Here is a 13,422-nt window from a genome sequence, read left to right on the forward strand (position 1 = left end):
AACCACCTCAGCCGCCTCTAGCAGCTGTTGTCCTCACCACCGCTGCTAGTCACCGCCGCTGCAACATCCACCTCTTCCCTGATTTATTTTTGTTTTGTTCTTCATTACAGGTTCATGAACCAACCCATTTTCAGTTCCTTTAATTTTCGTTTAGTTTAAGTTAGGTTTAATTAGAATTTTAGTTTAAATTGTCAACCAATTTCATGATTAATTCAGCTTAGTTTTTTTTATTTTTTTTAGTGGATTTAGGTTGTTAAAGATAGGATTAGCTTAGGTTATTAGGTTCTGAGAATGCCGAAAAGTATTTGGATTGAATTGAATTGCTGAAAATTGCTGCTGAATTCGTTTGGGCTGAAAGCATTGAAATTGTTGATTTTCTATAACTGCTGCTAGAATTGTTTGGAAATTGTTTGACTGTATTCATGATTTGCTGTTTTGTTGCTGAATTGCTGGAAATTTGCTATTGAGATTGGTTGAAATTTGTTTGATTGTGTGGAGATGCGCTATTTTACTGGTGGTTTTGATGAATTTTTTATGCTGAAATTGACGGAATAATGTTTGATTGTTGCATGTTTGATTGTTTGGAATTGTTTTGATTATTTAGATATTTGTTAATTCACTACGTTAAGGTTGTTATTGCTGAAAACTTGCTGCTGTTAGTTGGATTTAAAGTGGAATTAGGATTCTCTGGTGTTAGTTTGTACATAATTAATCATGCTATTATGCTTCTTGAGTTTGAATCTCATTTGGTTTGGACTGGATTGACTGATATTGCTGCTGATATTGAGATATATTGCTGATTTCTGTATAATTGATGCTGATTTTTGTGAATGGATGTTGAAAAAAATGCTTGGTTGTGTTATTTGAGTTGTTTGATGCAGTTGCACTCCTAGTGTTCGATAAAATTCCTCAAAGAGTTTTAAGTAGAATTTTGGTTCAACTCTTAGAAATCAATGCTTGCTTTCACATTATTATTGTTATTATGCATTGATGTGAATGTGAGTATCACTAATTGACCAAAATTTTTGAATGATTGCGGCCTTGGTCTAATGGTACAAGATTAATTATATTGGTCCTAGGTAACCCAACTATGTCAACTTTGTATGCTCTTTTGGTTTTGGGTTATAATAGGAACGCTTTTCAATTCTTGGAATTAATCTCGTGTTATTGATTATAGGAAGTACATTGGTGTTGAACTTGTTCCTCTTACTTTGCTTGAACATTGTTCTTGTTTAATTCATACACTGTTGTTTGTGATACGAATCTATGACTATTTTGGATTTTGAATTGCATATTGTAGCTACCATATGATTTATAATGTTTAACTTTGTTTGGCATAATTCATTAGGTATAATTTGTGATGGTGGATTGCTTGAGATGCTAACATTTGTATTAATTGAGTTTTTGGTGTGTATGTAATTGTATCATTTCATTTTGGTTTTTTCTTTTTTTAATTGAATTTCATTCCCTACATATCATATGCTAAAACTCTTCTTTTATAGAGTCTTTCACCATTACATCAATTTTGAGATTGCCTAAGTGTTAATTGAGCTTCTTGTTGCTTGTTTACTTATTTGTAGCTTGTAAATGTTTTGAAAATCACTTTAGGCATACTAATTGAGTTGAATTTGAACTTTGATTGAAATAATGTGGCACAGGGCTTTCAATTCTACAATGTGGATATTCTAAACTGCCGGCAAACTTAGAATTCACACATTGCTTTTCTTCATGTCACAAACGCATCAATTCAACTCATTTTAGTGTACTCAACCTCACTTTCTTGTTTAAGTGTTGCTTTGGCTTCATTGCAATGTTTTCTACATTTAATATTTAATTTGAAGTCAATTAAGCACCTTTTGCTTTCAATTCTCTTTTACTTTTTTAGGTTGAGTCATCGTAAACAATAAGGAAAGCAGAAGCAGCAAGGCGATGGACATGGATACGGAAGATACCCTATAAAAAGCATGCTTAGTGAAGCACTAGCCCCTTTGCTCTTAGTTAGTGAACAGAGGACTGTGCGACATTCAAGTGTGGGGGAGGTTTAGAGCAGAAATTTTGGTTGTAAAGACACTTCTTCCAAACACCTTCACATTTTATTTTTTACTATTATGTTTTTTAGATTTTCTGTTAGCTATTTGGTTACTTTGAATTCTCTTTTAGTAGTTGCATTTTATTTTGGTTTGTGTATAACTTTGTTATCTTTTCTAGTTTTACTTTTTGTTAATTGCATTTCATTTTGGTTTGAACATAGCTTAGATATCTATTCTAGCTTTAGTATATTTTCTTCTCTTAATATGGTTTGTACATATATCTTTTTATCTTTTAGTTGTGATTGGATAATGTGGATAATAGGACCTAGTTCATTTTTCTTTCTGCACGTGATGATTTGGATTGATAGAGAATAGGAAAAGGACTTAGAAATTTTTGCTTTTCATCAAACCACATCATACATATATACACATATAATAAGTTTAGTCAAAATAATTAATTTTCAAGATAATTTTCTTATAGGGCAACCCATTGATTTGAGTTAAAGTTTTTATTGAACTTACTCGAAAAACATTGTAGAACATAGATTAGAGCTAGAACATGCAATCAAGTGAGATTTGAGCTCTAATGTGTGGTTGTATTATATTAACCACTATTTTATTCTTGTGTGTATTATTCTCTTTCTATGATTGTAATCTTTGATTTGTTAATTCTTTATTTCCAATATTTTTTGTATGAATGCATTTACATGATTGAGGTTTCTATTTTATTAGAACTCACTTACCCAAATAGCCTTACCCTTTCTATTTACCATTGTTATTCAATTTCGAGCTTTTTTAATCCCCTTTTATTCTAATGTTTAGCACAATACCACCCCTAAGTGAAAAACAATATATGTCTTAATTTAGATCTTTGATTAGCTTAGATTAGTAAGTGTGTATCATCTAAGTGGTGGGGAATGGAGTTTGAGAATATGTGTAGAGAGTAAAATGGGTATTTTGGATTTTTGTTAAAAATTTTTGGAATTAGCTACATATTCATACATTAAATGTTTAAATCATATGCATTAATCCCTTGTGTATATATTATGTTTCAAAAGAAAAGGAAAAAAAAAAAGGGGGACAAATGTTACTTTAAAAGTAAAGTTAAAAAAAGAAATAAAATGCATGTCATGTGTTGAAAAAAATGCATGTGTGTGTGGAAGAAAGTGAATAATGGTAGCTAGATTTTGTATTAGAGTTGAATAGGTTGTCATAGGTTTGGTGCGAGTTTAAGTTAATCAAAGATTCAATTTCAAGTTCACTTAGTCAAATACAATCCTACCTTGACCTTAGTTACATTACTACCCTTGAAAAGCTCTCATGATACTTGCACGCATACATTGCCAATTTTAATTCACTTTTCTTCCATTCGACGTCTTGATATGTTTGTTTGAATGATTTAAGGTTTTGAAGGTAAGGATGACTTGAAGAAGTGGAAGAAAAGCATGCAAAGTGGAAGAATTCATGAAGAAATGAAGGATTTGCAAAGTTGTCAATCCTGACCTCTTCACACTAAATTGATCATAACTTGAGCTACAAAGGTCCAAATAAGGTGATTCCAAAGGTCCAATCCAACTCATTTCTAATGCTATTGAACCAAAGATTGAAAGGGGATGAAGGAAGTAGTATAGTTTAGATTTTTATTATGTATTAGGACAATTCTAGAGAGAGAAGCTCCAACTTCTCTCTAGAATTTAGAGTTTTTTAGTTTAATTTTTCCTTAAATTTAGTTTTTAATCTTGTTTTAGTTTAGTTTTCTATATTTTTTCTTATTCTATCCTTTTAATTCACTTACCTTTTATTGTTAGTTTCTTGTTTTATGCTATTTTAGTTTCATGAACACTTGTGAATTTGGTTTTCTATTAATGTAATCTTGATGTTTTTCATGTTATTGATGCTTAGTTGAGTTATCTTCATTGTTTTCTTGAGTTTGGTAGTTATAACTTTTATAATTCATGCAATTTATGATGTTTTATTTATATGCCCTCTAAGTGTTTGATAAAATACTTCTTTTAGTTATTGAGTAATTTTTTACACTCTTGACTTGGGACTAAGAATTTAGGTGATCTTGAGTCATTGATGTCCAATATTGATTAGTGACTTAGGGTTGCTAGTTGATTTTATTTCTATTAACGCTAGTCTTTCACTAAGCTAATTAGTGAGTCGGCTAAGATTTGTGGATTAAGATCAATTATGTCTATTTGACTTACCCTCGATGTTAGAGTTGACTATGTAGGATAATTTCTTCATAATTGCTATTTTTATGGTCAATGACTAGGATAGAAAACTTTGACTTTCAAACCTTGCCAAGTTCCTTTTTTTTTTGTTCATTTGAATTTTTTTTCCTTTGATTAATTGCTTTAAGTGTAACTGCCTTTTCTTTAGTTTTTTGTCTTTTAAATTCTTGTTTATTGTTATCAATTCCCGTTTTTCATAGCCAATGATATGCATACTTCACTGCAATTTCGTGGGAGAACGACTCGAAACTTAAAAGTCTCAGTTTTTATTGATTTGAATTGAGACAATCATTTAAATTTTGATTAGGGTCATTTATTGGTTTGAAACTATATTATTGACAAAGAAATTTCTTTTTGAGAAATTCTAAACCGATGTTTGGCCTTCGTCAAAAAGATTGAAATGACGCTAGACGCCATTAAGGTGGCGTTTAACACCGTCTGTTATGTGAAGCCCACGACCCGAGAAATGCTCACAGTTAATGTGGAAAATCCTTTGGGATTTAATGGAGAAAAGATACATTCATTGGGAATTGAATTTTTGAATTGAAAATTGAGATTTACTTTAAAAAAGGAGATTAATGGCTCCACGCGGGGATCTCTTCTCCTTTGTTCAGTTTTCGTTTATCATAAACATTAGGATTTTAATTTTTTTACACCATGAGCAATTAAACTTTCATTGTGAAAGTTTGAATCTCTATTTATTTTGATGGATTAATATTTTATTTAAGAATTGAGTTTTGTTCTTCATCTTAAGAGTTAAAGTGTATTAAAAAATAACTTTAATCTGAATTGAATTCTTCTATTATCTTAAGGGTTAAAATAGCTTCGTTGCTTCATTCTTCATTTTACTAGAGGAGCATGTGTTTCAAGACCCCTACAGAAAATGCTACAAGTGATACTCGAGACTAGTCCTGAGATGATGTCGGTAGACTTGTGCCTTGATGATGGAATAATTGTAGGATAGATAGTCCTTGTTTCTTAGACTTTGTTTTCCCTCAATTTTAAAACCTTTTGAAGGATAAGACTTGATATTTTCTTTGGTTAACCCCAGTACTAATTTAGGAGTTTGCTACATGGACTAGGTATCTAAAAAATATTTATGTGTGTGTGTATTAACAAGTCAGAAAAATCCATTCAAACTAATTCTGCGACTGCTGCTTACATGGTTGGTGAAGGCATCTATGACGACGCTCACTACAAGAAAAAAGGCCTATGGTCACGCTCTTTTCTTGTCACGCTTTAAAAGCGTGGCCAAAAGTGGTCAACGGCCACGCTTTTTATGAGGATGGCGATAGATCATAGATTTGGCCACTTTTTTTGCCACGCTTCAAAAGCGTGGCCAAAAGGGTCAACGGCCACACTTTTGTAAGGGTGGCAATTGATTAGAGAAACGGCCACGTTTTTTTCCTGCCAGAGAGAAACAGTGACGTTTTAAAAGCGTGGCGATAGGGTTTCATTACGGCCACGCTTACAAAACGTGGCCACATCCTAGTACTCTTTTGGCACGCTTTAAAAGCGTGGCCAAAAGGTTTAAAAAAGAAAAACCCTAATGACCCGGCCCCCAACCCGGTCCCCACCCTAATAGTCTCCCAGCAAGCAGCCACGGACGACGCACTCCCAACCTGGTCCCCAACCTTAATGACGCTCTTTCAACCCGGTCCCCAACCCTTTCACCCTGGCTACCCTAATCTAATCGATCGAGCTCACATCCCCTTTCACCCTGGCCACATCCCCGCCGTCACCAGCACCACCCTCGTTGCGCCGTTAGCCTCCGCTCCCTCTCCGCCTCGTCTCCTCGTCGTCGTTACCAGCATCCTTACCGTCAGCGTCAGCACTACCTCCCATCCTCGTTTTCTGTTTATACCGATTCCTTCCAAAAGCGAATACGACAAGGGATAATGTGGGAAGATGTCGAAGCTCAGAGGCGGCAACTGTTTTCGGCGTCTCTTGCTCGGTGTCAATGTCGGTCTTGCCCTTGTTGAAGGAATCGTTGCTTTCGTTGCATTGTTTCAGGTTCTTCTCCTTTTTCTTTCATGTTTCAATTCACGCCGGCATTGCTTTTTCGGATATGAATTGGTTCGTGCATTTGCAAATTTTAGGAGTTTTTTTAGCGTTGTGCACAATTTGGACTAGCTCTTTCCCCACGAGCCCAGAGCCACTAGCTCTTCCTCATCGCGGTGGCCCAGCATTCCATCATCGCTAGCGTCGCCACAACCTTCTTATTCCATCTCCCTCTTTGCTATCTGAGAAACCAAGAACAGGGCAAGACCCTGTTTTACTGTGCACCCGCCTTCCGCCACTGCCGATACCCCAGCGCCACCACTAGGCCGCCACCGTGTTGCTCCAGCCATTCACTCATCATCATCAATCTTTCCCTTCCCTTCCCCTGTTCCAATTCCCTGCTTCCCAGGTTCCCCTTTAATCTGGTTTAGCTCATTCTGTTTAGCTTGTTTAGTTCAACTAATTTAGTTTAGTTGAATTAGGTGGTTAGAGAATCTGGACTTGTTAGTGATTTTTTTTCCTTTGTTATAGCTAGGTTTTTATGATAAGTGACTATATTATTCAGAATTGGTAATTTCAATTGTTTTATCGTATCTGATTCCTGTGTGTATTTTTGCTTGTCGTTTACATGAATTTTTTTATGTATTATTTGATCGAAAATAGAAAATTATGCTAGAAACTAATTAACAAAGTAATGTTATTATGCTTTGTGTTTTGCAGTAAAAACCACTAACAACACTGAAGATATTGAAAGAGAAGAAGAACAAGTTTGAAGAGGTTCCGCTGTTTCGGTTTTGCTCCTTCGTCCCTGCTGGTGCCTTCATCTCTGCCATTCCCTACTCAGTCTTCTCTGCCATTAGTTATTGATTTTGCAGTTTATTGGTTAGTTTCAAGGTGTACTGCATTTTCTATATTTTTAAGATTTCTATGTTGTTTTCAACCAAGCATGGTTTATTAGAGAGATAACTTCATTTACAATAATTATTATATACGTGCTTCCCCTGCTGCCACAAGGAACTTTCGTCCGGATAGTGTGGTTGGTGAAGGTGGCTTTGGCTGTGTATTTAAGGGCTGGATCGACGAGCACACTCTTGAACCCACAAAATCGGGCACCGGACTCGTCATTACGGTGAAGAGGCTAAATCAAGAGAGCACATAGGGACATACTGAATGGCTGGTCAGTCTCATTTTAATGTATAACTTGTTTAGCTTAATAATGTTTTTGTGACTAATTAGCCTCCTAATATAATTAGAGACAGAAATCAACTACTTGGGTCAACTGGATCATTCTAATCTTGTGAAACTCATAAGTTACAGCTTAGAAGATGATCATCGGATTTTGGTGTATGAGTTTTTGACTAAAGGCAGTTTGGATAACCATTTGTTTAGGAGTAAGTCAAGTTTCTTTATGACCAGGAGCTTCTTATGTTCGCCCGCTTTCTTGGAACATACGCATGAATATCGCTCTTGATGCAGCTAAGGGCCTTGCATTTCTTCACAGCGACCAAGTAGATGTAATATACCGGGACTTGAAGACTTCTAACATCTTGCTTGATTCGGTAGGCAAATCACATTCACCTTACAAGTATTTCACACTTCATTTCTGAAATAATTCCTTTGTGTGAATGAAATGACAGAGTTAACATGCAAAACTCTCTGATTTTAGATTCAAAATAAGATTTAACATGTTGCCGATAAGTGTATTGGCATAATAGTAACAAGCATGTGTTTCTACCACTTCGTACTTCCCCACTCATCTAATTACTCTCCTGAATTCACTTTTCTTTATTAGCTTATTTACTTTATGCTTCCTATAGAATCATGTGTTTCAAATACATCAAAATGAACCCTAGGCACGCGTGTATTGTTCTTGTTAGTTTTGCGCCTTTCATTTCATTTTAGCTTTTGCTAGGTTAAAAATATGTTTCTCATTTGCAGGGCTGCTTTGGTGAATTCGCATAGAAAATATTTGAGCTTTCTAGGGGTTTTCACATCATCTTAGGTTCATTGCCGTCTCTGTTGGTGCGTTATTGTTACTTTGTTGTTGAATTAAATATCATCAGATTGGTATGTACGTGGCAAAATTCTAATTTAAGTCCTGACAAACAAATTCTTAGGTCATTTTTATTTTTGGTTTCTTTTAGTCTTAATGAAGTCTGCACTGTCCAATGAGTAATCAGTCTGCACTCAAATTTTTAACACTTACTTAGATAGACAATAAATTAATTACTTGACCAACTTAAGTAAGTTTTGTTGTATAATTCTTTTATATAGAAAAAAAGAAGCTTTAGATAAAAATGGTTATCCCTTCACTTTTTTGTCTAAGAAAAAACAGATTTAGAAAAATAATATTTTAAAATTGGGAATGCTATTAAATGGGTCATATTAGTTAAAATAAGCCTTAGTCAAATTTGAATTTGCTTTTTACTTATTCAAAATAAGCCTTATTTAATCTACTTCTATTGCCATTCAAGTCAAATGATTGTATAGAGTTAGTGAGTTTGTGTTTTTGAATAATTTAGTGTAGTTAGTGTACTTATTGCTTGTAAATTGCAGTGGCATTGTAGGCTAAGCTTTTTTTTAATGTTGATTAAATTAGTCATTGTGATGAGACACACGGCAAGTTCAATTTTAGTAAACAAACCTATTTATCAAAGTAGCATAACTTATAATCAATTAATCAAGTCCTCAAAAGATATATTTAGGCTATCTTGTAAGAAATTTGTGCTTGTGCTTTGCTCGAGTAGTGTCTATCACTGCTGCTTAAGTATGCTATAGCCAATGTTTAGTTTCTGTTAAGATATTTTTTTTTACTATTTTATTGCTTTAAAATGTCTCATAAAAACTTAAATTTGGTTAGTTGCAGTGGAAATGGATTGTGACTTAAAGCAAGCTTTAACTAAAATGTTAGTAATTTGAACACTAGATTTCTTTGCTTTAAGGAACACTTTGTCTGATAATTATGTCCAGCCTGAAGTTTATGACTATTCCAAAAACCAAAAGAAAATGTCTCACGTGAAACTTTGCAGATCTCAGAACACAAAATGTTGTTGATGAGTTTTTTCAGCCAGTATACTTTCATGGCTTCAATGTCTCACGTGAAACTTTGCAGATCTCAGAACAAAAAATGGTGTTAATGAGTTTTTTCAGCCAGTATACTTTCATGGCTTCCCCCCCTCCTTTTTTCAGTGTCAAGGTTAGGCAATGCATGTGTTGTTTTGGATTAATAAAAGAGCAGCAGGTTTGTATTTGGTAGTTTTCTATGTTATTGGTAATTCTAAGCTCTTTCTTTTTCCCTTCCTAATTTTCATCCAACTTTAGGGCAGATAGTTAGACAGAAATTAGGTGAAGGAAGAAAGGTAATTATATACTCCCTCTGATTTTCTTCTGTGAATTGATGTATGTTTCACGTAGTTTTTTCTTGCTATGGTCTTTTAGAAATTAGTGTCTCCTTTGATGGTAAAAGATTTCTATCTGGATGACCCAGAACAAATCTTCGATCCGGATCTCCTCCTCGCTCTTTATTGAACAAACCCTTATTACCGTCGTCACTCTTAACTCTCAACTCTCATCTCCATGGCAACCTTGGAAGAGGGCAGATCCCCGCTGTGCCATTAGCCTCGTCACTAGCGTCGTCACTAGCGCCGATCTCCTCTGCATCTTCCTGCCACCACGCCCTAACTCTCACCATTGCATTCCTTAGTCATCGCGCTGCTACATCCCCTCCACCGCGCCTCCACCGCGCCTCTGCTACATCCCTCGTTCGTGTTTGCCTCGATTTTCCCTGCTGGTGCGTTCGTCTCTGTTTTGCTCAATTTTCCCTGCTGGTGCGTTCGTCTCTGCTGGGCATCCCCTTTCAATCTCTCTCTCTCTCTCGCTCCACAAGATCCCAGCCCCTTCAATGTAAGCTCTTCCATCGTTTTCTACCACTTCGTACTCCCCCACTCATCTAATTACTCCACTGAATTCACTTTTCTTTATTAGCTTATTTACTTTCTGCTTCCTACAGAATCATGTGTTTCAAATACATCGAAATGAACCCTAGGCACACGTGTATTGCTCTTGTTAGTTTTGCGCCTTTCATTTCGTTTTAGCTTTTGCTAGGTTAAAAATTTGTTTCTCAAAAGATATATTTAGGATATCTTGTAAGAAATTTATGCTTGTGCTTTGCTCGAGCAGTGCCTATCACCGCTGCTTAAGTATGCTATAGCCAATGTTTAGTTTCTGTTAAGATATTTTTTTTTACTATTTTATTGCTTTAAAATGTCTCATAAAAACTTAAATTTGGTTAGTTGCAGTGGAAATGGATTGTGACTTAAAGCAAGCTTTAACTAAAATGTTAGTAATTTGAACACTAGATTTCTTTGCTTTAAGGAACACTTTGTCTGATAATTATGTCCAGCCTGAAGTTTATGACTATTCCAAAAACCAAAAGAAAATGTCTCACGTGAAACTTTGCAGATCTCAGAACACAAAATGTTGTTGAAGAGTTTTTTCAGCCAGTATGCTTTCATGGATTTCCCCCATTTTTTTCAGTGTCAAGGTCACGCAAGCATGTGTTGTTTTGGATTAATAAAAGGGGAGCAGGTTTGCATTTGGTAGTTTTTTGTGTTATTGGTAATTCTAAGCTCTTTCTTTTTCCCTTCCTAATTTTCATCCAACTTTAGGGCAGATAGTTAGACAGAAATTAGGTGAAGGAAGAAAGGTAATTATATACTCCCTCTGATTTTCTTCTGTGAATTGATGTATGTTTCACGTAGTTTTTTCTTGCTATGGTCTTTTAGAAATTAGTGTCTCCTTTGATGGTAAAAGATTTCTATCTGGAATAAACTGTTAACAATCTAGTTAGTAAGTAGAAATTCATCAATTTAATGCATTATAAATTAAATTGATATAAGAGATTAAGGTGTAAATGAAACCATTAAATCAAGGCTATTTATTGGTCTACTTTCAGGTTTAAGCTCAGTAGATTTTATATGTTACTTTTCTTTTTCTGGTCTATATTGATAGACGGTGCAGATACTTGTATTCTTTTTCTCGTGGAAACTTGAATAAGTTGTTCGCATTCATATCTTTTTCTTGCGCTGACTCTTTTTGTCAAGTATATCATTTTTATCTAGAGGCAACTAGTTAGATTTACATAATTGATTCCTTTTACAATGCTAAGATTCTAAGGAACACAAAAACCTGGTTATTGTATATATGGTCTTGCTGGATTCTGAGAGAAATAATGCTACTCAGAAAAGAAATGAAAAAAAGTAAGCCGGATTTTATCACTGACTTGAATAAGAGTTGCCTTTCTACAGATGTTGACAGGCTTACGTATTCAGTGTTGCCTCCTGATAATGGTATTGGGGAAGTTGGTCTGGACTTTGCTTTAGCCCAAGTCAATGGTCTATGGTGAGCTATTTCCTTAGTCAAATGTGTAGAGACCAAGACTAATATTTTGCTTTCTTGTGATCAAAATCTCTTGTTGATTATCACTGCTGATGTTATTAAACTAGTGTGTAGAGTTAATATGATTTTTCTGTTGGTTATGATCTGTGATATTTGTGCTGTTTTCCAGGCAGCTCTTGCACATAGCTTTTGCAAAGCGACCTATATTTATGACCAGGACATACATGTTTGTACATTACGACCATAAAGATTCTGTACAGTTCTTCAACACTTTTATCTTAAATTTTTATGGAAATAGGAATAACTATGTGCCCTTAAGAGGGCTAGAGGAAGGAGGAACAGTAAAAGACTTAGGATTTAAGTTGTATTATTTCTGTATTTTTTTTCAATTTTTAGTTTTGGAATTTGAACTCGAGATTTATTTTGTATCTGAGTATTAGTTTTTTAATGTATAAAATAATTATAGCAAAAATTATATGTCACAAATTATTGTTTGATTTGTCTTGTAATAAAAATTGAATATTATATTTGTAGGTTTGGTAATAAAAAATGACTGAAAATTTATATTTTGCAGCGGTGAAGGTAAAAATAAGAAAAAGTATTTGTTTTTTAAATTTTATAAGGTTGTCGCCACGCTTTTAAAGCGTGGCCTTATCTCGCAGTCGCCACGCTTAAAAAGCGTGGCCATAGCTCTCTCTATCGTCACGCTTTGAAAGCGTGGCCATATCTCTATCTATCGCCACGCTTCAAAAGCGTGGCCATATCTCCCACATACGGCCACGCTTTTGAAGCATGACCATTTGTAAAAAGCGTGGCAAAAGAAAAAGCGTGGCGATAGGTCACCAAAAATGTGGCGATAAAGCAACTGCCATGCTTACAGTCACCACCCTTTCAAAAGCGTGGCGATAGCTCAAAAAGCATGGCAAAAAGCTATCACTACGCTTTTTTCAACTTTTCTCACGCTTTAAAAGCGTGGCAATAGAACTATTTTCTTGTAGTGGCTCGACGCTTCCAGTGATAGTCGGCGAGGCTGTGTGTACTTTGCGATGGCTGCTTGCGTGGTCGGTGGAGATGTATGCGATGGTGCTCCACGCTTCCAGTGGTGGTCGGCGGGACTGCACAAGGCCAATGGTGGTCGGTAGCATTTGGGGAACATGGTAGCGGTGACCATTAGATAAGAACAACAACCACATGTATAATCACTAATCAATTAGAATTTGTGTGATTATTATTTTTACTCTGTATTATTAATAAAATTAAAGTAAAATTAGATTAATTTGTTAGAGTATTTTTTTTTTGTTGGACTGAATTTATACTTAATTGACTTTAGTTGACTACCCCTCTAATTATTTCCTAGCAGAATTTATTTTAAGGTGGCTACTCCAATGAAGATTTTATGATTGTCATCATGTGAAGATATTTCATTTTGACCATTGGATGATAGATTGTAGGGTTTGATTTTTATTTGAAGTAAAAGTGTTACCTTTATTCAAAGTGTTGCTAAACAAATAAGTTACATTTTTTAAATAAGGATCATCATGAGAAGATGTTTTTAGCATCTTCATGGGAGTAGTTGCCTTATTTTAATACTACATCAACAATCCAACGATAATTCATGAATCCTTGTATATAGTACCTCCTTGTTTTAGTCAACACAACCAATAGAAATCATGCGGTAGACTTGGTTCATCGAAAACACACAAGATAATCAATACAACAATAATATAATAACATCTATATGAATATCGAAATTAAAC

General features: G+C 34.9%; 1 protein-coding gene and 2 long non-coding RNA genes across 3 annotated transcripts; all 3 read left to right on the forward strand.

Moving 5' to 3' along the window:
• LOC107604658 lies at positions 2-3,916 on the forward strand. The gene is made up of 2 exons (XR_001612328.2): positions 2-110; positions 1,886-3,916. It is a non-coding gene; the product is annotated as an uncharacterized LOC107604658 (long non-coding RNA).
• On the forward strand, positions 5,907-7,658 carry LOC107647053. The gene is made up of 5 exons (XR_002349006.1): positions 5,907-6,280; positions 6,367-6,677; positions 6,989-7,150; positions 7,283-7,445; positions 7,522-7,658. It is a non-coding gene; the product is annotated as an uncharacterized LOC107647053 (long non-coding RNA).
• LOC110263415 lies at positions 11,263-12,159 on the forward strand. Its single transcript, XM_021104632.1, has 2 exons — positions 11,263-11,668; positions 11,835-12,159. The coding sequence occupies exons 1-2, from the start codon at positions 11,499-11,501 to the stop codon at positions 12,103-12,105; spliced, it is 441 nt and encodes a 146-aa protein (XP_020960291.1). The 5' UTR covers positions 11,263-11,498; the 3' UTR covers positions 12,106-12,159.

This window comes from Arachis ipaensis, chromosome B06 (assembly GCF_000816755.2).
Source record: "Arachis ipaensis cultivar K30076 chromosome B06, Araip1.1, whole genome shotgun sequence".
Lineage (NCBI taxonomy): Eukaryota > Viridiplantae > Streptophyta > Magnoliopsida > Fabales > Fabaceae > Arachis > Arachis ipaensis.

What these genes read in the sequence shown, in the direction of transcription:
- LOC110263415 (XM_021104632.1), top strand. Translation starts at nt 11,499, where the DNA reads ATGCTACTCAGAAAAGAAATGAAAAAAAGTAAGCCGGATTTTATCACT. An exon ending in GCCCAAGTCAATGGTCTATG is followed by an intron (nt 11,669 to 11,834) that starts GTGAGCTATTTC and finishes GCTGTTTTCCAG; the next exon opens with GCAGCTCTTGCACATAGCTT.